This window comes from Panulirus ornatus, chromosome 20, assembly GCF_036320965.1.
Source record: "Panulirus ornatus isolate Po-2019 chromosome 20, ASM3632096v1, whole genome shotgun sequence".
NCBI lineage: Eukaryota > Metazoa > Arthropoda > Malacostraca > Decapoda > Palinuridae > Panulirus > Panulirus ornatus.
The window spans coordinates 61,017,021-61,043,938 of NC_092243.1; the positions used below are offsets into that span (position 1 = coordinate 61,017,021).

At 46.8% G+C, this 26,918-nt stretch overlaps 1 protein-coding gene across 3 annotated transcripts in view; it reads right to left on the minus strand.

Moving 5' to 3' along the window:
• LOC139756058 (NADPH oxidase 5-like) overlaps positions 1-19,221 on the minus strand; it is a 178,657-nt gene extending 159,436 nt beyond the window's left edge. The window contains exons 1-2 of one of the 3 annotated variants that reach the window (XM_071675050.1): positions 18,221-19,221; positions 13,516-14,045 (exon numbers count right to left, since the gene is read on the minus strand). In XM_071675050.1, the coding sequence (XP_071531151.1) occupies positions 13,516-13,586 (71 nt within the window). In that variant the 5' untranslated portion in view covers positions 13,587-14,045; positions 18,221-19,221. Of the gene's footprint in view, positions 1-13,515; positions 14,046-15,346; positions 15,503-18,220 lie in introns of those variants that run through there. The other 2 variants (XM_071675052.1, XM_071675051.1) reach the window with 2 other exon arrangements.
• Positions 19,222-26,918: the final 7,697 nt, after the last annotated feature.

Genomic DNA, 26,918 nt, shown 5'->3' on the forward strand with positions numbered 1-26,918 from the left:
TCTCTCTCTCTCTCTCTCTCTCTCTCTCTCTCTCTCTCACTTAAATGCAGTCTTTAAAACGAGTGAGAAAAATGTCTAGAGGTATATATCATTTTCTTTAAACGATGTACGACCATCTATGTCAAGAAATTTCAACCAACAAGTGTTGACCTACTGAACAAAAGACACAGACACTCATTTGAACCATCTAGAAATTGTTTACAAATCAGAGAACTTCTTTGTAACGTTACATTCTGTGTCGATATTTCCACCTGGATGGGTTAAGATATATAATCCCCTTCACGCACAAAAGAATATTATGTTCTCATAGACAATACACAAGACTATAATGCTTTACAACCGACGTGGTACTTTCCTAATTGGAGATATAAACCGGGTATCCCACTGCCTTAACAAAAGACTACATTATTTACGTGCCAAAAATTTTTACGTGTGATTTATGAGGACATCACATTAATTGTTTTAATCATCTTGTATTATTACTATTTATATCTAATAAGAATTTTACATTCATATTGCCTAATCCAGCAACCTTGAATATATATATATATATATATATATATATATATATATATATATATATATATATATATATATATATATATATATATATAATATATATATATATATATATTTTTCTTTTTTTTTATACTTTGTCGCTGTCTCCCGCGTTTGCGAGGTAGCGCAAGGAAACAGACGAAAGAAATGGCCCAACCCCCCCATACACATGTATATACATACGTCCACACACGCAAATATACATACCTACACAGCTTTCCATGGTTTACCCCAGACGCTTCACAAGCCTTGAATCAATCCACTGACAGCACGTCAACCCCGGTATACCACATCGCTCCAATTCACTCTATTCCTTGCCCTCCTTTCACCCTCCTGCATGTTCAGGCCCCGATCACACAAAATCTTTTTCACTCCATCTTTCCACCTCCAATTTGGTCTCCCTCTTCTCCTCGTTCCCTCCACCTCCGACACATATATCCTCTTGGTCAATCTTTCCTCACTCATTCTCTCCATGTGCCCAAACCACTTCAAAACACCCTCTTCTGCTCTCTCAACCACGCGTTTCCACTCTTTTATATATATATATATATATATATATATATATATATATATATATATATATATATATATATATATATATATATATATATATCCCTGGGGATAGGGGAGAAAGAATACTTCCCACGTATTCCCTGCGTGTCGTAGAAGGCGACTGAAAGGGGAGGGAGCGGGGGGGCTGGAAATCCTCCCCTCTTGTTTTTTTTTTTTTTAATTTTCCAAAAGAAGGAACAGAGAAGGGGGCCAGGTGAGAATGTTCCCTCAGAGGCCCAGTCATCTTTTCTTAACGCTACCTTGCTGATGCGGGACAAAAAAAAAAAAATATATATATATACATATATATATATATATATATATATATATATATATATATATATATATATATATATATATATATATATATATATGTACGTGTAGGAAGAGAGGAAAGTGATTGGTTCTCAGTGAATGTAGGTTTGCGGCAGGGGTGTGTGATGTCTCCATGGTTGTTTAATTTGTTTATGGATGGGGTTGTTAGGGAGGTGAATGCAAGAGTTTTGGAAAGAGGGGCAAGTATGAAGTCTGTTGGGGATGAGAGAGCTTGGGAAGTGAGTCAGTTGTTGTCCGCTGATGATACAGCGCTGGTGGCTGATTCATGTGAGAAACTGCAGAAGCTGGTGACTGAGTTTGGTAAAGTGTGTGAAAGAAGAAAGTTAAGAGTAAATGTGAATAAGAGCAAGGTTATTAGGTACAGTAGGGTTGAGGGTCAAGTCAATTGGGAGGTGAGTTTAAATGGAGAAAAACTGGAGGAAGTGAAGTGTTTTAGATATCTGGGAGTGGATCTGGCAGCGGATGGAACCATGGAAGCGGAAGTGGATCATAGGGTGGGGGAGGGGGCGAAAATTCTGGGAGCCTTGAAGAATGTGTGGAAGTCGAGAACATTATCTCGGAAAGCAAAAATGGGTATGTTTGAAGGAATAGTGGTTCCAACAATGTTGTATGGTTGCGAGGCGTGGGCTATGGATAGAGTTGTGCGCAGGAGGATGGATGTGCTGGAAATGAGATGTTTGAGGACAATGTGTGGTGTGAGGTGGTTTGATCGAGTAAGTAACGTAAGGGTAAGAGAGATGTGTGGAAATAAAAAGAGCGTGGTTGAGAGAGCAGAAGAGGGTGTTTTGAAATTGTTCGGGCACATGGAGAGAATGAGTGAGGAAAGATTGACCAAGAGAATATATGTGTCGGAGGTGGAGGGAACGAGGAGAAGAGGGAGACCAAATTGGAGGTGGAAAGATGGAGTGAAAAAGATTTTGTGTGATCGGGGCCTGAACATGCAGGAGGGTGAAAGGAGGGCAAGGAATAGAGTGAATTGGAGCGATGTGGTATACCAGGGTTGACGTGCTGTCAGTGGATTGAATCAAGGCATGTGAAGCGTCTGGGGTAAACCATGGAAAGCTGTGTAGGTATGTATATTTGCGTGTGTGGACGTGTGTATATACATGTGTATGGGGGTGGGTTGGGCCATTTCTTTCGTCTGTTTCCTTGCGCTACCTCGCAAACGCGGGAGACAGCGACAAAGCAAAAAAAAAAAAAAAAATATATATATATATATATATATATATATATATATATATATATATATATATATATATATATATATATATATATATATATATATATATCCTAATGTGTGTGTGTGTGTGTGTGAGAGAGAGAGAGAGAGAGAGAGAGAATGAATGAATGAATGGCCCCCGTTACGTCATGACTGTAGGTGGAGAGACAGACAAGTGGTTTGGAAATGAGTCACTCATACTGGCAGCTGGTGATGACCCCTGACAGCTGGTGATGCTGGACAACCAGTTCCACCCAGAGCCAGTCAGCCAGATAACCAGTCTCTTGACCTCCCGGTCGGAGGTCAGGCGGCTGTGGGATCAAAAAGGCTCGTGCAGAACGTACACACACACACACACACACACACACACACACACACACAAGTTCATGACTGTCTCGTTCAGCTGCTTCAGATTACACTGTGTGTGTGTGTGTGTGTGTGTGTGTGTGTGTGTGTGTGTGTGTGTGTAGGCTCCCTCACGCCCACCACACTGGGAGAGGCACCTGTTGTACTGCACAAGCGATAATACATCCTCCTCATCCTCTCTCCCTCCCTCCCTCCCTCCCTTTGACTTTACCCGGAGGTTCTCCCCTCCGCCAGCTACGTCCCTCCAAAGAAGGTGCCTCCAATCACGTCCCTCCAACGAGCGTGCCTCCTCCACTATCATCTCGCCACTCCCCTCCAAGAGAATCATCCCTTCTCCACATCCCCATCACGCTGCACCTACAGGATGTGTCTCCTCTCCCAGACTCACTCTCTCCTCCTTCGCGTTCTTCCCTCCATTCGTCGTCGTCGTCGTCCTCCTCCTCCTCCCTGCGCCTCCTAGCCACAGGCCCTAACTCCAACCTGACGAAGATGCAACGAAGAAGCGCCCGGCACTCAACCATTCTCCACCAGTCTATCATTCTCTTCTCTGAATTCCACCTGGTTTCCCCATGCACATCTTCTTGCCTTACTTTTCTTAATATCATCGTTTCTTTCTTATGGTATCCCAAGTTTCCTCCTTCCCTTTCACTTCGTCTGCCTGCCTAAGCTTAGCCTTTCCAGCTCTGAGCGAGGTGGCGTCAGAAGTGTCATGAGGAATATGGCCTCATTTTTGCACCTGACGAAACTTCGACGAAGCATCGAGTGCATCATCATTACGCCCGGCCGCCCACCGCCTCCCCCACCTCCTGCTATTACCCTTCCTATACCCGAGTCTCACCGACTGTCTCCTTGCTCACGTCTGAAGCCACCGCTGGCCACACTCCCGGCCGATACACCTTCCCTCCACCATCATCATGTATCTAGTTTCCCCCTGGGATGTATGACGGTCCTTCATGGTTAAAGTAAAAGGCCAGACTTAACGTACCCGAGAGTCGTTCCCTGGTGATCAAGAGGCAAGGCAAAGCCCTGAGCTTAGGTACTCACTACAGTGTGGATGGGGCACGCATTGGGTAGCCATATCTGGGAATAAGCAGGTGCTGAGAGAGAGAGAGAGAGAGAGAGAGAGAGAGAGAGAGAGAGAGAGAGAGAGAGAGAGAGAGAGAGAGAGAGAGAGAGAGAGAGAGAGAGGGTGTTAGAGGAAGCGAAACACCTGGACGCATTACTAATCTCTAGTTCAAACATAAAACACTTACAAAATGAAACAAAAAAAGTATCATTTCCGATCACACTTACAACAAATCTACAGATGAATTCCTCTCCAGATACGATACGAACATACTCAAAGCAGAGCGTTAAACAGGGTATGGCTGAACTCTGTTGACACCAGCGGCCACCACCCCAGTTAATACCTCCTCTCACAAAGACAAAGACGCTCTCTCTCTCTCTCTCTCTCTCTCTCTCTCTCTCTCTCTCTCTCTCTCTCTCTCTCTCTCACACACACACACACACACAAACATGAGTAATGAGGCGTAGGGAATGAGACGGGTAAACACCGGTGGTAACGGTATGATTATAAGCGGATCAGGTAACGTGTAGTTTGATAACATTTGTGAGCAACGAACGAACGGAAGTAGACAACAGCGTACTCTAAAATTCTGACCAGATCTTTGGGAACCAGCAGAGAAGCAGTGGGCCAGATTTCAAGCAAATCACTAGAGCAGTATTTGCATTATCGTTCAAAGAAGAATATACCCAGACGCTCAGAGTAAAAGTGGACCAAAATGGCCTTCAAGACCTGCTTCAGCGGAGACAAACACAAACGCTCACGGTCGTGTTTTCGCCTGACGACCCACCATCCTAGAACGACAAGGGTCGTCCTCGTGAATGGGGAGTCGTCGTCAGGAAGCAGCCGTTCACCAGAATCAGCAGAAACACGACCGCTCGCCAAACCCACATGACGAACCAGCCACACATCACCACCACCGCTCCAGCCTCACGACCGACCCACCTCCATCCCTCTGGGCAGGCGTCCCTCACGAGAACCTGGTGCGACGCGTGGAATTAAAAGCCGTCACGCCCCGGCGGTCCGTCCGCCCGCGTCACGGAACGTCGACTGTCACACTCCCACGCTCGTCATGCACACGACCGAGAGTCATCTCTGCCGTGACCCAACGGCCAGTTGGTCACCTCCTCCAGGGAAGGCTGGCGATGTCATGTCAACCAGTCTAGCTGAGGTCCCCCTTCTCCACACCTCCCACCGCTGCTGATGTCTCTTTTTCTCCCTCTTTTCCAGGAGAAAAAGAGATATATATATATATAGACAGAGAGAAAGAGAGACAGACCTACATACGTTCCAGCAGCACTGGGCCACCACGACCCAGTGACAGCATCAACCCGAGTCATCAGCCTTGACGGGAGGGCCAGGTGTCACACACCGGCCCACACCAGACGGCTTGGCTGCCTTGGGCTACACTCAACTGGATGGCCAACACCCCACGGTAGGCTCTCACATGTGTGTACGTGTCCTCTCTCTCTCTCTCTCTCTCTCTCTCTCTCTCTCTCTCTCTCTCTCTCTCTCTCTCTCTCTCTCTCTCTCTGAGGTACAAGGGGAGACGTCTTTGACACGTCTGTGGTACACCGTACCATATCGTGCTTCAGGTGGGGAGACGCCCATCGTCAAAACGTACCACTATGTACCCTAGACTGCAAACCAGTGGTACCATCCCTCACCACCTAGTGTGGTACCTTCGCGCCACCGAGAGCCTGGGTGTACCACCCCAACACCTCCCTTACCCAGACCCCGTCATTGAGGCGCAGTCGCTCTGACCCACAAAGAGAAATGTGAGTGAAGGGAAAGAGATACAGATAAACACGGGTGGTAACACAAGAAAGAGACAGCAGATGGCAACAGCAGGAGAGTTATAAAGAAGTAGCACTTTGAAGAAAATGTGTATGATTTGATACACCAAAGGATAAACATGGGCAGCAGAAAAGACAAAAATAAACAAACAAAGAAGAAACAGAGCAGCAGCAGCAGCAGCAGCAGCAGAACTTCAACAGACATATGACGTAAAATAAGAGAACAGAAGACGATTAGAAAACGGAGGGAAAACGGGAATCATCATTTACGAATAATCGAAGGATCAAGTTAAGCTGGAGCAACTGTATTTGAGGAGTGACTACTAACGGTCCAAGGGTTCGATCCCCGGCTCGGGCAGACGGCGTACACCCCCCAGCTGTTCATCCGTCAACTGGGTGGGTGAGGAGGCGTAGGCGAGGGGTGGAGGTGGGTAAAGTTCCGGAGCTAAGACGTAGACCTGACGTGGTGGGGGGAGAGAGAGAGAGAGAGAGAGAGAGAGAGAGAGAGAGAGAGAGAGAGAGAGAGAGAGAGAGAGAGAGAGCATGATGAGGCAGCAAGAAGGAGGAGAAGGACCGGTGTATCATCATCATCAACAACAGCAGCATTCCAAGAAGATAAACAGAAGAAGAAGAAAAAGAAGAAGAGGAGGAGGAGGGAGAGGAGGAAGAAGAAAAAGAGGAAGCTGAGAACGAGTTGTGTGGACCAACGCTATTGTAGTATCTCCCCGCCTTACCCATCTCTCTCTCTCTCTCTCTCTCTCTCTCTCTCTCTCTCTCTCTCTCTCTCTCTCTCTCTCTCTCTCTCTCGTCCACAGCCCAGCGAGTCCCCCAACGCTGACCACAGAGACGGCAGAAGCCAACCCTGTGACTGATCACCTCCTCCCCCTTTCCCCCAGGGCACATAGTCCCCTTTGACCCAGTTTGAGGAAAGCGACTCAAGTCACGTGCATCACTGCCACCTGGGTCAGGTGGAAAGGTCATCCTCTTCTCCCTTCCCCCCCCCCCTTCCCCCTGCCAGCCATGGTCAACTAGGTCATCTAGCTGGCAGGTGAGGTCAACCAGAGTCATCCATCCACGAGCCGGAGCGTTGATAAGGTCACCCATCAGCCAAATAAGGTCAGCACAGTCATCCATAAGCCGTCTGAGATGAGAGAGAGAGAGAAAAAAAAAGGTCATCCATCAGCCAAACGGAGTCGACCAAGTCATCCATCATCCAACTGGAGTCGGCCAGGTCATCCATCTGGCAAATGAGGTCAATGCCTTCTTCCTTCAGCCGCCTGCAATCGAAAGGTCAGGATGGAACAGCTGTTTGAGGTCAACAAGCCATGGTCACGATGAATTATTACCTATGAGCCAACCGGAGTTGAAAAGGTCATCCGCCAACCACCCGTTGGCTCGTAAAGGTCAACCATCACCCGTGTGGTGGTTCGAAATGTCATCCATCAACCCCCACAAGTTTATAATGCCATCCATCAACCAGCTGGTGGTTCATAAGGTCATCCATCAATCATCCAATGGTTTATAATGTCATTCATCAACCAACTGGTCGTTCGTAAGGTCATCCATCAACCATCCAGTGGTTTATAAAGTCATCCGTCAACCAGGCGGTGGTTCATAAGGTCATCCATCAACCATCCAGTGGTTTATAAAGTCATCCGTCAACCAGCTGGTGGTTCATAAGGTCATCCATCAACCATCCAGTGGTTTATAAAGTCATCCGTCAACCAGGCGGTGGTTCATCAGGTCATCCGTTAACTACCCGGTTTATGTATGTCATCCATCAGCCACACGGTGGTTCATACGGTCATCCGTCATCCATCCAGTGGTTCATAATGTCATCCATCAACCAAATGGTGGTTCATAGGGTCATCCGTCAATTAGCCAAGTGGTGTGCGGATATGATCATCCAAAACATGGCTAAGGTCAACAGTGATCCTTCATCCATCCAGGGTCAACAAGTTCACCCATTGGATCATCCAGGGTCAACAAGTTCACCCAGTGGTCATCCAGGGTCAACAAGTTCATATCCAGTGGTCATCCAGGGTCAACAAGTTTACATCCAGTGGTCATCCAGGGTCAACAAGTTCATATCCAGTGGTCATCCAGGGTCAACAAGTTCACCCAATGGCCATCCAGGGTCAACAAGTTCATATCCAGTGGTCAACAAGGTTAGCTGGTAATCAACCACGATCAACAGGGTCACCCTGGTGGTCATCCGGGGTCAACAAGGTCACCTGGTGGTTTGCTAGGATCAAAAATGGTCATTCAGAGTCAAGGTCAGTGAATGGTCAACCAGACTCAAGAAATTCATTTAAAGGTCAACCACGGTCAATTAAGTCGTTCAACGACCAACCAGGGTCATCTAGGTCGTTCAACGACCAACCAGGGTCATCTAGGTCGTTCAACGACCAACCAGGGTCAAATCGGTCGTTCAATAACCAACCAGGGTCAAATAGGCAGTTTAATGACCAACCAAGGTTATCTAGGTCGTTCAACGACTAACCAGGGTCAACTAGGTCTTCAACGACCAACCAGGGTCAACTAGGTCGTTCAACGACCAACCAGGGTCAAATCGGTCGTTTAATGACCAACCAGGGTCAAATAGGTCGTTTAATGACCAACCAAGGTCATCTAGGTCGTTCAACGACTAACCAGGGTCAACTAGGTCTTCAACGACCAACCAGGGTCAACTAGGTCGTTCAAAGACCAATCAGGGTCAGCTAGGTCGTTCAACGACCAACCAGGGTCAAATCGGTCGTTTAATGACCAACCAGGGTCACCTAGGTCGTTCAACGACTAACCAGGGTCAACTAGGTCGTTCAACGACCAACCAGGGTCAACTACATCGTTCAACGACTAACCAGGGTCAAATAGGTCGTTCAACGACCAACCAGGGTCAGTGGGTCAGACAGTGGTCAGTTAAGGGGGTCGACAAGGTCCAACCAGTACTGACCAAGTGGGTCGACCGACCAGGTCATCCAGTAAGCGACCAGAGCAACAGGTCACCACCGCTGTACCCACCACATTCCAGGCAGAGTCCAGCACTGAACACTGATGAATAATGAATGAGAGACTCGAACCCTGGACATGAGGAGAGACAGACAGGTTCCACCTTCCCCCCCCAACACACACACACACACACACACACACACACCGTTTTCCTCTGTTCGTCGGGGAAACGTACCCAAATCCGCCGCTCCAACACCTGTACACAGACAGACACAAAGGAACAAAGCCATATGGACACGACAAGACTTTCCAGGTGTATACACTTGTATCACACACACACACACACACACACCTCAGTGTGTGTGTGTGTGTGTGTGTGTGTGTGTGTGTGCAGACAAAGAAGTCAATAAATGGTACAAGTACACAAGGTTAAGAAATGAGGCAACACGAGTGTAAAACTCTCTCTCCGTAACACATAAGCGGCAATCTCTCTCTCTCTCTCTCTCTCTCTCTCTCTCTCTCTCTCTCTCTCTCTCTCTCTCTCTCTCTCTCTCACACACACACACACACATCGTTGAGCGTCCGTGAAGGGTAAGGTGCTCATTTGACACGTGAGCTGCACAGAAGGAGGATGCATCAGGTACAGTCAGTCCAGGCAGACCACAAACACAGGAGGGGAGGAGGAGGAGACAACAAGCAGCGTTCCACACGGCTCTTCCTGCGTGTGTGTACGTCACTCAGCCGAGAGGGATTCGAACCGTGCCTGATGCTCCACTTCGCAGATGATGATGCCACAGTCTATGCGAAGACAGTAAGGAGCATCTGACTGTTGTGACAGTCTTGGGGGAAGACGCTCACAGTCCTTTAACGGGCTGGAGTTCGAACCGGTTGGTGTGATGCGGAGGATGAAACAAGCCAGCCAACCCACGCTGGGCGGAGTGAGGCCGGACAATATAAACGACCACCTTGCACGAAAGACTTGCTCGTGATCGTGGCTTTTAACACGTCCTTAAGACATCGGAAAATGTCGACATGGAACATGGAACGTGTTTTTCTTGACAAGGTGGGAAAGAATAGAACAAAGAGAGGTGCTCAACGCATGGGGCAAATGAGCCGGAGATGATGACCCCAGGGATCACGGATGTAATACCAGAGAAGAGAGGGAAGACGGAGAACCAAGAGGAAGTGTGGAGGATGGAGGAATAAAAGAAACAGTCTGACACAACAGACGGGTAGTATGACACAACAGACGGGGTAGTATGACACAACAGACGGGGTAGTATGACACAACAGACGGGTACTATGACACAACAGACGGGGTAGTATGACACAACAGACGGGTAGTATGACACAACAGATGGGGTAGTATGACACAACAGATGGGGTAGTATGACACAAGAGACGGGTAGTATGACACAAGAGACGGGGTAGTATGACACAAGAGACGGGGTAGTATGACACAAGAGACGGGGTAGTATGACACAAGAGACGGGGTAGTATGACACAACAGACGGGTAGTAAGACACAACAGACGGGGTAGTATGACACAACAGATGGGTAGTATGACACAACAGATGGGGTAGTATGACACAACAGAGATCAACAGATGGGGGCAGTATGAAACAATAGATATCAACAGATGGGGCAGGATGACAAACAGACATAAACAGATGAGGTAGGATGACACAACAGAGATCAACAGATGGGGGCGCACGAAATCAAATTCTCTTCTTGTGTACATAGACATGGGGACATCGACGACAGACAGACAGGTAAACTGACAGACAGAGAGATACGGACAGACACATTCGTCATCTCACTCGGTCATCCAGTGTTGGGAGAGTCAGCCACCGTGACCAAACCAGAGGACCGAGCCACACACTCACACACGTGACACGACCCTCAGGAGCGACCAAGCTGCTTAAACGTCCCAGAAGGTCATCGCCAGGCACCCGACACGTGAGTCTCACCCATTCTATAATAAGCCACCATCAACGCGCCTCACCGACCGTGAATCACCTCAGCACCGTAATTACACATCCCTCTGATGCCACTGTGAGGGTGATCATTTGCCTCTCATCTGTATAATCACATGTTCTTGCCCGCAACAGTACACCGTCAGGTAAGACCACGCTTGGCTTCAAACGTCCTGTCCTCCTCCCCCCATTTTGCCACCGTTGCGTCACGCAGCTGCGAGCGAGCGGCCGACGATCAACCTTGTCACCACGGAGGCGACCTTACCCTCCTCCCCCCTGCTGGCCGCTCACCGTTGCGACAGTCATAACAATATCGGTCGCTGCTCACCGCATAATGCTGCCAGCTTCCCTCGCTACACACGTACGTGAGGCCCGGGATTTTATCGTAGGGAAGATGCTGGACCACTCCGGATTAACCAGAGGCATCCGGATCTGGGTCAATCGAGGTATGTGGCGTCCGGTGGAGGACGGGGACACACACACACACACACCACTATCGCCACTCTGTAGATGCCAATTACTGAGGCAAAAGGTCTCGTCCAGTGGCCCGTGACATACAGCTGTTGTACACAGGAACATAAGACATTCTACTTCCCATCTGCAGTCAAGTGAACTGGCTGGAATCAAGCGTAACTTAAAACATCCCGTGATGATAAAAGAAAAACACTGCTTCTGAGGTAAAGTAATTCTAACAAGTGATTCCTCAACAAAGGTGTGTCTCTGGATGCAAAACGTCCTGCCATTTACTGTACACAAGTCTTGTGAATCATGCCCGTGTGAGTCACTAGTCTGTTGTGCGTCTTTAGCTGACTATCTTCATCGAGACACGAAGACATCTCCACGAGTATTTATAACATCCAAGCTTTGAACAGCGTACAGATCGTAATATCGAAAAAAAAAGGAAAAATAGAAACTTGATACAAAAAGATCCTTACTACATTATAAGCTTTTGAAACTCCTTCATAAAAGCGTATGTAAAAAATCCTAAAGGACGTTACTTGCAGCCTTGAATGTTTGGGCCCCGATACCCCGAAGCCTCCGTTACTCTTTTCACTGACACACATTCCTGCAGTGTGTATTGTGTCGGCGAGACAAAATCGTATCTAAGTTCTTATCTGTAGCTTGTTGTCTCCAGCGTTATACACATCTTTGTTTTAATATACCAGAGTGTAAGAACAGTATCAGACAGACCACCACCTAACCACTCCCACACACACAAACCCTCCTGGGCTGCCAACCACCCGCCTCCTCCCACGCTGCTACTAGCCTGGTTCACCTTCTCACTCAGAGTTAGCGGACGCCAGCCATTCTCAACGGAGACTTTGTTACTGGACGATTTACCGCCGTAGAATTCACCACCACACACTGGGGCATCTGGAGAACTCACCAGAGGGCGATTTACCAGAAGAAAAGTCGCTAATCTAACCCAAGGTAACTGGGGGATTCGCCACCATAGAACTCCCCGCAAGACAAAGTGCCACGGGAGATTTCATTCCCTTACACTAGACACCTGCAGAACTCAACCCCACCAAGGGAAGTCCCTGCCGGATAGGAAAGTACAACGGAGGGCAGTTCATCGAAGCATTAAAGCGGAAACACACAACTCACCGCCTCAGACGCGCTACTCACCGCCTCATGGCTCTTTTCCTTTCGCCTGCAAGATCTATCATAAGGCAAAGAAAGCAGTTGAAACAAAGCACATAAAGCAGTTGCATTATCATGACCTCCACTGCACCTAGAAGACTAATTAAGATTTATGATGATATCAAGTGGCGTACAGATAATCTGCCGTGATACTGTCCTTCCGAAACATTTTACAAATGATGAAAATTTCTTAAATGGACTCCTGTAATCTCTGAAATCCAAGGCTTCGTGGCGAACCTTATGGCCTGGAGGGGAGTACTTGCCAGTCCACAGCATGGTGGTGGCTGGCTACTCACCAGTCCACAGCCTTGTGATAGCTGGCTACTCACCAGTCCACAGCGTGGTGGTGGCTGGCTACTCACCAGTCCACAGCCTGGTGGTGGCTGGTTACACACCAGTCCACAGCCTGGTGGTGGCTGGCTACTCACCAGTCCACAGCCTTGTGATAGCTGGCTACTCACCAGTCAACAGCCTGGTAGTGGCTGGTTACACACCAGTCCACAGCCTGGTGGTGGCTGGCTACTCACCAGTCCACAGCATGGTGGTGGCTGGCTACTCACCAGTCCACAGCCTGCTGGTAGCTGGCTACTCACCAGTCCACAGCCTGGTGATGGCCTCTGGCCACTGGCCCTATCTATGGATCCTCCCCAGTGCGGGGCCACGTAGGCCTCGTCAGGCTCGTGTGTACCAGTACAGGGCCACGCTGGCCACAAGTCAGGCTCGTGTGTACCAGTACAGGGCCAGGCTGGCCACAAGTCAGGCTCGTGTGTACCAGTACCACAAGAATACCATCACCACCGAGATGGTCACGCATGGAGGGGCTGCTCATGTTGTCTCACCATACACCAGCAACTCCATACACGTCGGTATATCCAACATCTGGTGGCGTCCCTTCTCTTCTCTTTCGATGTCTGTGTGTGTGTGTATATATATATATATATATATATATATATATATATATATATATATATATATATATATATATATATATATATATATATATCAAGACAAAGGCTGTGTATGTAAAAGAAAATGTTACAGATTCCAGTCACTTACTTTGAATCCTTTCGCATCATCTTGGTAGCTGGTGAGGCAGCTGTCGCTGTGTTGTTGTCCTGCGGGCACATCTGGCTCACAGTGTCATAACCTGGAGCCGAGAGTCTTCACCGTGAGGGGTAGCTGGGAACACACATGCCAACCCTCGTACTTCAAAATTCACACTTTGTTTTCTCTCTCTTAAATATCTATCTATTTATCTATTACTATTTTTTTCCCCTTCCTTTCCCACTGGTTTTGCACTTTTCCCCCGTTCACTTGTGTGAATATTTGTACGCGAGAAATTGGTCCTGTTCCGCGGTGTGGTTGGCGTTCACTGGAGGCGGTATATAGAGAGAGAGAGGTTGGGTTGGTTGGTGGCCAGGCCAACCTCAAGGTTAAATTCTCCGTTTTGATTAAAAGTTTACTTTATGTTAAGTTCACTGAAGGCTGTAGTTTACTTCTGCAGCACGGGTGAGTTTACACGTATACTATAGTTCCTGAGTATATACATACACACACCGCTTAACACTCACTCTCTGTGGACGTAACTGAAAAAAAAACAACGTGATATATAAGGATGGTGAGGGACGCACCGATCATCATCAATGGTTAAGGTTATGCAGGAACACAGGCACGGGGGCTCGCTATGGACACCCTCCAACCCTCCCGCCTACTGCTGGGGCCAAGAAGAAAGGCGGTGGAGGGGATGGGAGGGACTGGGAGGAGGAGGAGGAGGAGGAGGAGGAGGAGGATATGCATGCACACCTTCGGCAGGGTGGGGTGGTGCCAGGGAGGTGGCGTGGGGGAGGTGGGTGTGTGAAGCTACACCGCGTGGGGTGAGGTGGGTGGGAGGGAGGGAGGAGTCCAGCAGCAGCAGGTGGCGGCGGCAGAAGTTTCACTTTCTTGTACAGTACCCGACCGACCGACCGACCTCACACACAAGACACATAAACCCACAGTCAATCGTGTGTGATACTAAGACAAGTGTAGTTGTCATAAAACACTTACACATGCATTATATATATATATATATATATATATATATATATATATATATATATATATATATATATATATATATATATATATATCATGGCACTTTGTCTGCTTAAGGTTAGGCCGTGAGTGAAAAGTCACCTTCAGCGAAGTGGTACCATCGTCAGCTGAAGCAGAGGACAGTCTCGTTAATGAAACTCTGACTTCAGAGTGCTGGGCAGCCTTCAGTTTCAGGAGCCCCCAGACAGGAGGCCCTGAGGTGGTATAACAATGATGATCATCATAGATCTATAATCACCACAGGACCAAGGTCTATGAAAAGAGTCCTGGTGTTACCCAAGACCTTTTCTTTTTAGAGAAAAATCCAAGCTCCTGCAGCCCGGAGCTGCGCTACTTCAGTAGCAAGGAAACGTAGACTCCTTTGAAGTGAGAGGTTTTTTGAGAAGACTGTACTTCCAATGCTATAGCCTTGATCAAAGGTGACTTTTCACTCGCGGTGTAACCTCATGCAAGCGGGCCTCGATAACAGCACACTAGCCACCCCTGCTGTGCACACTAACCAACACTGCTATACAACGTAGTACAGCACACAGCACACTAGCCACCCCTTGCTGTACACACTAACCAACACTGCTATACAACGTGGTACAGCACACTAGCCACCCCTGCTGTACACACTAACCAACACTGCTATACAACGTGGTACAGCACACTAGCCACCCCTGCTGTACACACTAACCAACACTGCTATACAACGTGGTACAGCACACTAGCCACCCTTGCTGTGCACACTAACCAACACTGCTATACAACGTGGTACAGCACACTAGCCACCCTTGCTGTACACACTAACCAACACTGGTGTACAATGCGGTACAGCACACACGGCACACCAGCCACCCTTGCTGTGCACACTAACCAACACTGGTGTACAATGCGGTACAGCACACACGGGCACACTAGCCACCCTTGCTGTGCACACTAACCAACACTGGTGTACAATGCGGTACAGCACACACGGGCACACTAGCCACCCTTGCTGTGCACACTAACCAACACTGGTGTACAATGCGGTACAGCACACACGGGCACACTAGCCACCCTTGCTGTACACCGCACACGGGAACCAACACAACTGTACAGCTCCTCAACTTTCGATCTCTCCTGATGACCCGCCCGACTGACCCCCATCTTATACTTTCGATCATGTTCGGCTTGTTTACCACTGATCCTCCCACCCTCCCCCGACACCACCCTCCTCTCTGGATGGCCTAGTTTCCATCCCTCACCTCATGTTTCTCTTCCACGTGTCTCCTTCCCCCCCCCCCCTCCTCCTCCTCCTTCCTCATTCATTTAATTCCCCTCCATTCTTTTTCCCCTCTCTCTCATCCCTCATCCACTTTTCTGACCGCCTCGTTCTTCAAAGAATTCCTCACACACCTAACGTGGTGAAGTGGTCACCAGGCGAGGCATTCGTCATTACACAGACACGAGAGGCAACGCTACAGTAAGGTCGATCGTCCACGCGAGCTTAACCGACGCAACATTCATCTCCCGCTGTCCCAAAATGGTATAGCATTAACTGTGGCCTACGCGACCCCTAACCTAAAGGCAAGCTTGTCTGGGAGACCCCAAGAAGCCAACAACCCCTTCAGCGTGCCAGTGACAGATACTCCCCCAGCAGGAGAACCCTACCAGGCACCCGCTCCCCCATACTCTGGACTGGTCTGGGTACCGCACATGCCTCACGGCGGATCATACCCCCCCCCCCCCCCCACCCTTCCCCACACCTCCTCCTCCTCCTCCCGTCTACCAGTGAGAGCGCCGGCGGTGAGCCGTTAATAACGGTTTTAACGGTAGGCAAGAAGGGCGCCGCAAGGCGTCGCACCTCCTGTTACTATCTTTCACTCTCACTCGTGATCCGTACGGCTCCTCTGCCTCACCCACACCGCCTGACTATCACTAATATCTCTCTCTCTCTCTCTCTCTCTCTCTCTCTCTCTCTCTCTCTCTCTCTCTCTCTCTCTCTCTCTCCTTCAGGGGACCGCATCTCCCACGCTCTCTAAATAACAACTGATCCTTCCCAAACTTTCTCAGTGAATGACAAGGGGACGGACTTCTCATGTCGAGCTTCTCACATCACAAAACATTACCCTCTCACATGTTTCAGGACCGAAGAACTTTTTCCCTTCCTCCTCCTCCTCCTCAACGTTTTTTTTCATAACACTTTTTGTTCTTCCTCTGTTTCTTAACGTCGTGTTATGCTTTCCGGGTCTTTCCTCTCTTTTATCTGATCTTTCCTCACTCTTCCTCCCGGCGGTACAATGTCGTATGAAGTCACTCCCCGAGTCTCCCACTTGTAAATAGAACATCCTGGAGTAATTATCATCTGTTCCATTCGTTCTCCTTCATTGTTCATCATCATATAACATCTACCAGCTCTCTCCTCACCCCACCATGTATACCTCTATCCCCCCCCACCCCCATCCATTACAACTGTTCTCTGCTTTTTTTCCCATAACCTGTAACCTCAACTCTCTCTCTCTTCATCGTTCATCACATCATGCTCCATGACCACAAGTCCCCGGTCCCATCACACACACAAACATACACACACACACCAACCACGCGACCCACTTCGCACAATATCAAGGTCAACGCTTCCTCTTATGTCCTTGTCCTATTGCCTCCCTCCCTCCCTCCTAGCCCTACCTGCCTGTACTTCCCGTCCAGTTATCCTCGCGCCTTTCCCTCCCATCTTCATTCACAAACACTGCCTCCCTCTCCCTACCAACACCACACCGCACCCCACCCTCCCTCGCCGTTCGAGCAAACAGTCCGCGCTGATGTGAACTTTCGCCGTCTGGGCAACTTTCCCTCTTGTGTGCCGCGGCTTCACTTCTACTCTTCCTTTCCCCCCCTGGGTTGCCCGTGGTGTATGAGCTACACATTGTATCAAGCTGCTCCCTATCAACGTCTGAGTGTCTAATGTCTTTCATAGTTCCCTCCTCCTCGAGGATGTATCTTGCTGCACTCAGTACTCTCAAGTTTCAGACCATGGCTGAAAAACAATTGTTTTATAGATAGTGTCGCACTCCTATTATCAGTCACATCAATAGTTCACCATAAGGTCTTCAAACCTGCGTGGTACTTGTGCTAAAGTTCATCTAAAAAAAAACTGTTCTAATTATGAAAAAATATCTATCGTAGCACTGAAGCTAAGACATGATAATATACGGATTTTGAAAAGTCTTCTTTTCCATAGCAAAATCCTTGGTGCACTTGGGTCTTAAGAAAAAAAAAAGAGCGAGTTCTGTCTTTACACAAGGGGACACCTGACGAAGGTGCCGTCGAAGTCAAAGCAGGAGAGGTTCGACCTGTGAGTGTGTGTGTGTGTGTGTGCGTGGAGGGGTGCGTGCCGCGTCTGCCCTAGTCTCCAGCATCACACATCTCACACATACACCACTTTCCCTCTCTTCTGTTCGTCCAGGTTTTCCAGCACAGCTGTAGCCAACGCTAACGTACACAAACTTCACTTCAAGAACTAGTATTTTCCGGGCTTGACTACTGTCTCTGTCACATAAGTTCTGTGTCACTGACTTCCAGATTAGCGATGCGACATTACACGTTGGGTCTTCAGTGATGACCTTTTCTCTAAATCATCCGACGACAGTTCACAGTCAAACGACAACTTCCAGAGAAGCTGTAAGATCACAAAAGGTTGTACCTCTTGGGAGAAGTTTTCTCGTGTAAAGAATGGGTTCTGAGGAGTGACGGACGTTGGGTGTGTGTGTGTGTGTGTGGAGCGGAGGAGCGGTGCAGTAGCGTCTGGCACTGGTGGCGCGGGAGAAGTGTGCCTGGCCCGGCCCAGCACACCTATGACAAGCGCTAGTGCCGACCCTCAGGTCCCTCAACCCCGATACTGTCAAACCCGCCGAGGACACCAACCTCCCCAAGGACGCCCTCACGCCAGGGACCCGCCAGCCTAACCTGGGGGACGTCAACTTAACCCTGGGGACATCAAAGGAACGCCCCCTCAGATAAACTCAGTCGACCAAGTGGTACCTGTTCTCATGTGGGAACATCCTACAGGACCCCCGCGCCACACACTCACCTGCTTCCACACCGTCGTCTCCCTGGAGGACACCAACCAACCAGCCCCCAGCCCCCAGCCTCCCCCGACACCCCCCTCCCCATAAGATCCTGCCCGTAACTTTACCTCAAGGACGCGATACTATACCCCCGAGGACGCGAATCTGGGTTGTTGCACCTTCCTCCTCGTGCGAACAACTTCCTGAGACGGTGAGCGGCGACGCCTCTCTTCTGTACGACTCTCAAGGTCGCCAACTGTAGCCACACACACACACACACACCCTCCTCCTCCTCCTGCTGGCCAGCTTCCTGATGACATTTCTTGAGCGCATAATTCCCATCGCAAGGTAATGACCCGCCCGGATCAAGACCTCGTCCATACCAGGGGCAAGCAGTCGGCCTACTGCAGGAAGGTCTCTGGGCCGGCTCCTAGGGATGGCTCACGACACTGTTAACACGGCAGACATGTTGTGCTTGGCAGTGTATGGTGAACAGGCTTGGCTGTATCCGTTATCTGTCCCAGTGACGGTATATACAGCGTGGAAAAGACGAAAGGGTGGCTCACTGCATCAGTTTCCAGTTTCTTTTGTGAAAAGATCTCACATGTTCAATCCCTTAGTGTACACACACACACACACACACACACACACACACACTTTCGTGAAATAATCACATGATCAGGGGAGACACAAGAGAGAAATATAAGTCAGTTGATATACAACGAAGAGACGTGTAGCTAGGACGCCATTTGGTAAATATATATATATATATATATATATATATATATATATATATATATATATATATATATATATATATATATTTATATATATATATATATATATATATATATATATATATATATATATATATATATATATATATATATATATATATATATATATGAAGTGAGGAAATAGGGGGAGTATTTTGAAGGACTGTCGAATGTAGGGTGTCTGGGTCGGGGTGGTATGTGAAGTGAGAGTCAGTGAAATTGGTTTAGTGAAGAGAGAAAAGGTGGTGAAAGACTTGCGTAAGATGGAATGTGGCAAGGCCGTTGGATTGGATGGTATCTCAGTTGATTTGTTCTGAAAGCAGGTGACTGTGTTGTTGATTGATTTCTTATGATTTTCTATGTATGTATAGATCATGATGAGGTGCCTGAGGATTGGCAAATTCATTGTATTGACTGGAGTAATATCATCTCAGTTATTAACTCTAACTTCATTACCACGAGAAAAATCACTGAATCTTCTATCATCAAATACACAAAGAATTATAATCTTAATATCAGTGGTCCATACAAATTGGAAAACATTATTGTTGATAAAATTTGTAAGCAAATCGCCTTTTTGTCCACATTATAAGTTTATGATACGCTCATTGTCTGTCTTGGACAATCGCATGTTTACCAAATGGCGTCCTAGCTACGTCTCTTCGTTGTATATCAAATGACTGTTATAATTATCTCTTGTGTCTTCCCTGATGATGTGATTATTACACGATAGTGCACTTGGGAACTTACCGTGTTTCATTTTCCCCGTGGACTCAATGGAAAATATATATATATATATATATATATATATATATATATATATATATATATATATATATATATATTATCCCTGGGGATAGGGGAGAAAGAATACTTCCCACGTATTCCCTGCGTGTCGTAGAAGGCGACTAAAAGGGGAGGGAGCGGGGGGCTGGAAATCCTCCCCTCTCAATTTTTTTTAATTTTCCAAAAGAAGGAACAGAGAAGGGGGCCAGGTGAGGATATTCCCTCAGTGGCCCAGTTCTCTGTTCTTAACGCTACCTCGCTAAGGCGGGAAATGGCGAATAGTTTGAAAAAAAAAAAAAAAAAAAAAAAAAAAAATATATATATATATATATATATATATATATATATATATATATATATATATTTTTATATTTTTTTTTTTTTTTTCATACTATTCGCTATTTCCCGCGATAGCGAGGTAGCGTTAAGAACAGAGGACTGGGCCTTTGAGGGAATATCCTCACCTGGACCTCTTCTCTGTTCCTTCTTTTGGAAAATTAAAAAAAAAAAAAAACGAGAGGGGAGGATTTCCAGCCCCCCGCTCCCTTCCCTTTTAGTCGCCTTCTACGACACGCAGGGAATACGTGGGAAGTATTCTTTCTCCCCTATCCCCAGGGATATATATATATATATATATATATATATATATATATATATATATATATATATATATATATATATATATATATATATATATATATATATAAAGCTGATCAGCATTGACAACGTCATATCTAATAGAAACTTATAGGGTGTAATCATATGTTTCTTTGTCCCTCTTTTCTCTACTGTGCACAAGTCTACTGCTGCTCTCACATCTCACAGACTGCTCACTCCCCTCACGTCAGGAGCACCTCAACTTCACATCCAGCTGTACCTGCCTACCCAGATGGGGTGACCACACTCACCAGACGCTCTCTATTTTGCGTCTGTACTATTAATACTTTTCTGGGCACAGTTAATACCTTTCTATGCACGGTTAACACGTTTATGGGCACTTTTGATACTTATCTTGGCACTGTCAATACTTCTCTGCACAATTCCTCTCCATATGTATAGAGAAAGTTCTGATACCGACGGATGAATACGTTATATTCTTGATTCTTCGTCTGATACGTTTTCCTGCGACACAATGGGTGTCTATGCGACCTTGTCCTTAAGATATACAGCAAACAAGGTGATTGCTACGGCTGACCCTCATCCAGAATGTCCCACCCAGCCCACTCACTGTCTTGCAACTCCTATGGTTGACCGTCTCTGCCATCCGTGTGTTCGTGTGTACTTGTGTGCGGAGACTCGACATCATACACCTGAATGGTTCCTATGTGTGGAGATGATGGGTCAGGCTTTAAAGACTGAGTTAAAGGGACTCTGAAATGGAGGGAGGAGGAAAGAGGAAAAGGAAAGGGGGAGAGGGGAGTCGGGGAGAGCCAAGGGGACGGAAGAATGGAGTATCAGGGCCTAAACATTCTGGAAGGCGAGATAGGATAATATGAACTGGATCGATGTGCTATATGAGGGACGAAGTGCCGTCAGTATGCAGAGCCAGCAGGGCATGTGAAGCAGTCAAGATAACCAAGGAATAGACTGTAAGGCTTACGTGAGGAGGGTCGGGGTTATCCTGACACCAGGCTGTCTACTTGGACGGTGGCACTTCTCCTCCCTATCAACCCTACCTGCCTCATATTTTGCCTTGGTCCTTCGTTGGCGAAATGTGTGTGTGTGTGTGTGTGTGTGTGTGTGTGTGTGTGTGTGTGTGTGTGTGTGTGTGTGTGTGTGTGTGTGTGTGTGCGTGTGTGATTGTGTCAGGTACATAAGTTTGGTCGTGAAATAGCAACACACATCATACAAACAGGTCGTCCCCAAGTCTACAGCAACACCTTCTCGGGTCTTCCTCAACTCTTCCCTAGGTCCTCCACACATCCTCCTCAGCGCATCCTCATGTCTCCCTCAGGTCCTCCCAGAGTTCTACCCAAGTCTTCTTCACAAAGTCCTCCCTAGGCCTTCCCCAAGCATATCATAAAAGTTACTTTGGGTCATCATTTGTACCTCGTTGGCCACACGATAAGTTTACAGGTCTTCCTCTACGAAAACTCTGTATGTTTCTCTCCTCCTCCCACATCAATCCAGGGGTTTCCGTTCTCTTCCACCATCACAAACAGACTCGTTAGGCCCCAGTAGTCTGTTGCTATTTGAATTCAGGTGACAGTTGTTGTCCTCGGGGACATTCTATGGTATTCCCAACCCGCATTTCACCCAACACATCACGAATTGTTGAAAAGTGGTCAATCGTGCCCTTCAAATGCCTTTCATATTCTAATGTATCAATATACTAAATTTGGGGCGTCCAAGTGCTACGGTTCACCCTTAAAAGAGTAACGTAGTAAAGTACGAACACCTGAAAATGTTTAGTACCAGCTGGGTCATCCGGCGATGCACGGGGATAATATAATTCTTTTATATATATATATATATATATATATATATATATATATATATATATATATATATATATATATATATATATATATAAACAAGTTTTACGTGGAAACGGCCTCAGCTGGTTATGATGTGGCCTTCGAGACCAAATGTTGAAGAACTGAAATGCGCGGTCACTTCTGAGACGATTGAGTACTATAAGGCTGTAGTAAGTCTGAACCTTCAAAGGTGGCCTTTGTTGGCACTCTAAGGCCAAGCTCTGGTGCCCTTGGATCATATATATCTGGCGACGGAAATGGATGAAGGCAGCAAGTGAGGATATGTACATGTGCATATATGTATATGTCTATATATGTATATGTATGCATACGTTAAAAGTATATATATGTACACGTGCGTGTGTGGGCGTTTATGTATATACGTGTGTGTGGGTGGCTTCTATCTCTTGAATCAAGTTACCATTTTCTGTAATCAATGACCCAACTTATTAAGTATTGACTCTCTTACTTCAAAGATAACTATGAAACTATTTACGGTGGCTTTTGCTATTTTCAGCAATATACGCTTCATAGTGACGTATGTCTCTTAGTTTCCCTACGCAAATTCAGGCAATCCACTCCGTCATGTTGATTATTTATCCTTTTGAGTTTCTAATGTGTTACTCTCTTAGACAATAAGTACTTCTTTATGTTATCCCTCCACCACTTAGGACTTGTTTCGAGCAAGACCGTTTTATACGCAATGGCACTACCCCACTACTTTGAAAGTATCACTGAATCTTTCCAATCTATGTTCATATCGTTTTCATAAACGATATCGTCCCAATTTTGCCTGTCACGAGCTATGCGATGACCATTAAAATTTGCATGTCTAAAATCTGGTATTTTTTGCGACCTTTGTGATGACCAGCATCACAGGCTACGTTGAAATTCAACTCAAAAGTGATTTGCCAGTGATCATTTGTACCAAGCCTTTCTCCCACTTCAACAGTAAGCACCAAATCCTCATATGTAACTAAGATCCTCATTAGAAGTAAAGGTAATGTGTTTTCATCGCGAGTACATTCCTCAGTTAACTGTGAACTATCAAGCAAATTTAGGTAGAGCTCACGACGCGTGCTACTGGCGAGGGATTCTCCCCTCTAAGATACTGGTGCGTCAAAGTCTCCCATTATGGTGGAATTTTGTTCATCGCAAATTTCAGCCACTTGATCATCAAGTCATTCGTCTACCTCTGGTGTCTGTACTTTAGGGTTTATAAATAAATCCTAACGTTATCTTCTTGCGATGCTTATCTTTAATGTCAACAATAATGAAGCTGATTATATCAACAGCTATTAAATTTCTTAAGTTCGGGATTAAGATAACATTTAACGTAGAACAAGACAGCAAAACCTTATACATTTCACACACACACACACACACGCACACACACACACACACACACACACACACACACACACACACACACACACACACATACACACACACAAACACACACATAAGGAGGAAGATGAAGGATGGAGTGAAAGGTGCTTTGAGTGCTCGGAGCCTGAGCAATGCAGGAGGGTGTGAGGCGTGCATAGGATAGACTGAATTGGAAAGATATGGTATATAGTGATCGACGTGCTGTGAACAGACTGAATCAGGGAATATGGCATGAACGGAAGGTAACGTGGAATGGTTTATGGGCCTGGTTGTGGATAGGGAGCTGTGGTTTCCGTGTATTACACATGACAACTAGTGACAGTGTGAAAGCGCGCAGCCTTTCTTCAACCGTTCCTGGCGCTACCTCACTAACGCAAGAAACCGCGAACAAACCTGGAAAATATACGTCCCACGCATTCCCTGCATGTCGTAAAAGGCGACTGAAAGGGGAGTTAGCGGGGGGGGGAGGGGGTGGAAATCCTCCCCTCCCGTTTTTGATTTTCCAAAAAAAGGAACAGAGAAGGGGACCAATTGAGGATATTCCCTTTAAAGCTCAGTCCTCTGTTCTTAATGCTACCTCGCTAAAGCGGGAAATGGCGAATATGTATGATATATATATATATATATATATATATATATATATATATATATATATATATATATATATATTCTTTCTTTTCTTTCAAACTATTCGCCATTTCCCGCATTAGCGAGGTAGCGTTAAGAACAGAGGACTGGGCCTTGAGGGAATACCCTCACCTGGCCCAATTCTCTGTTCCTTCTTTTGGAAAATTAAAAAAAAAAACGAGAGGGGAGGATTTCCAGCCCCCCGCTCCCTCCCCTTTTAGTCGCCTTCTACGACACGCAGGGAATACGTGGGAAGTATTCTTTCTCCCCTATCCCCAGGGATATATATATATATATATATATATATATATATATATATATATATATATATATATATATATATATATATATATATGGAGTGGAAGCAGTGGAGCGGGTGGCTGGAGGCACAACTTTCATTCCTCACAAGGATAAGAAGAAAAAGTTCTCAGTCACCTCAGTGTCTGGTTAGCTTATTGACCCAAGTTCTCGCTCGGTCAGGGCCAGCAGGCCTGTGTGTGTGTGTGTGTGTGTGTGTGTGTGTGTGTGTGTGTGTGTGTGTGTGTGTGACTGGCCTATTTACACATACATGTGTCAAGAGGTCAAGCACGGGGGGGGGGGGGGTTAGCCTCAACTGACAGGCCCTCCTTTATTATATCCTTCACTGACGATCTTATCGAACTTGTTCCCTTGATTCTCCCCAGCCGGCAGCCGGGCGCCCGACCCAGAGCGCATCAGCATCCACCGACGGGCGGCCATCTCTGCGTGCAGGATCTTCTGACGGCGGAGTACGCGACGCGTCGGCCCCCGGTGTATGTGTGTGTGTGTAGTGCATCACGCTTTACCTCTGAACCTGCGTAACGCTGCCGACTACACCTACCAGACTTGTGTACACCACTACGTTAAAAGCTTCATCAAAATGCCACTATAACCAATACGAATAATAATCTCTCTCTCTTTTACGGCCTCTCTACAAACGAGTCAACAGCTATAGATGTAACCGCTCCGTACAGGTAATTGCAATGAACTGGTTGGTGGTCGTCACAGATGGGTATCAGGAATATATGCAACCGTGAGAGGCTTATGGTCGCTTTGCAGTGTCTATATAAAAAAGATTATCTTTAGTCATAGGTGAACGCTATTGACAAGTATCCTATATAAGAAATGAATAGAAATGAATGAGTTCCTCTGGGATAACAGTGGAAGGACGAATGACAAAGAACGTAATCAAGGATGGTCCATGACGAGGTCAGAGTCCGCTGGAGAACAGACGAAGTGTCTTAAAGCCACAGTCTTATACGTGGGAGAGACACGTTAATGACACAGGATGAACTTTGTCGATCCTGGGAAGTGTTTATATGAATATATATTCACAAGGGGGTTATTGTTATCCTCTCCAGTAATTGGTGTTTATAGAGTCCTTTGCCTTCAGCTCTTGTGGGAGAGGGGGGGTGGGGGAACCGACCCAACTAGCGGGGAGGAGGTGATGTCACAGGACGCGCCAAGCAGCCGAGAGGCAGTGCTGAGTGAGGCGTGTGGTGGGATGCACGTATGCCGCCGCTGCTCCTGCACCCGCCAGTGAAAGTGCCTACACACACATACACGCACACACCCTCCATCTTGAACCCCCTCCGCCCCCATCCGCTCTCAGGGGGCTCCTAGGCTGTCACATAATCAGTGACTTGTTATTGTATTTCAACATGAGGGTCAATGCCTCCTGGGTATGGGTCGTTAACATACACACCGCTGGATGTAAAATGTTGAATGTCCAAAACGTTTTGTTACCTGTGTAATTCATGTCCATAGGGCTTGCGGAGACACGGAACACCCTGATATCCTATGATCTACAGAGATACAGAGCACTGCCGTCTAAGATATGTCGAGATACAGGACGCTACAGTACCACACGATATGTGGAAATATATAACTGTATATATATCGTCGAAATTGACGGAAGGTAATAGCGTGCCACATAATTCCCCACTTTCTCTACTAACGTACGATCATCATAACACAGACTCGCTGGTTCTCCCGTTACTTTCCCCTCATACATCTACCCACGTGAGTACACTCACAAGAAAACAACGACAGAGAAATATGTTTTCTGACATATCATATACTGGATACGATGTCTCATACTGAATCAAATACAGTGTAAGATAAACATAGACATCTGAGTTGTCTAATGCTGTTGCAATCTATCGCCAAGAATTCGCAGATGCTAACAATACCATACTTATTTAAGTAAGTAATGGCTCGGGTGAGTATATAGTTTCTGCTTTAGGTACACACGACGCTGG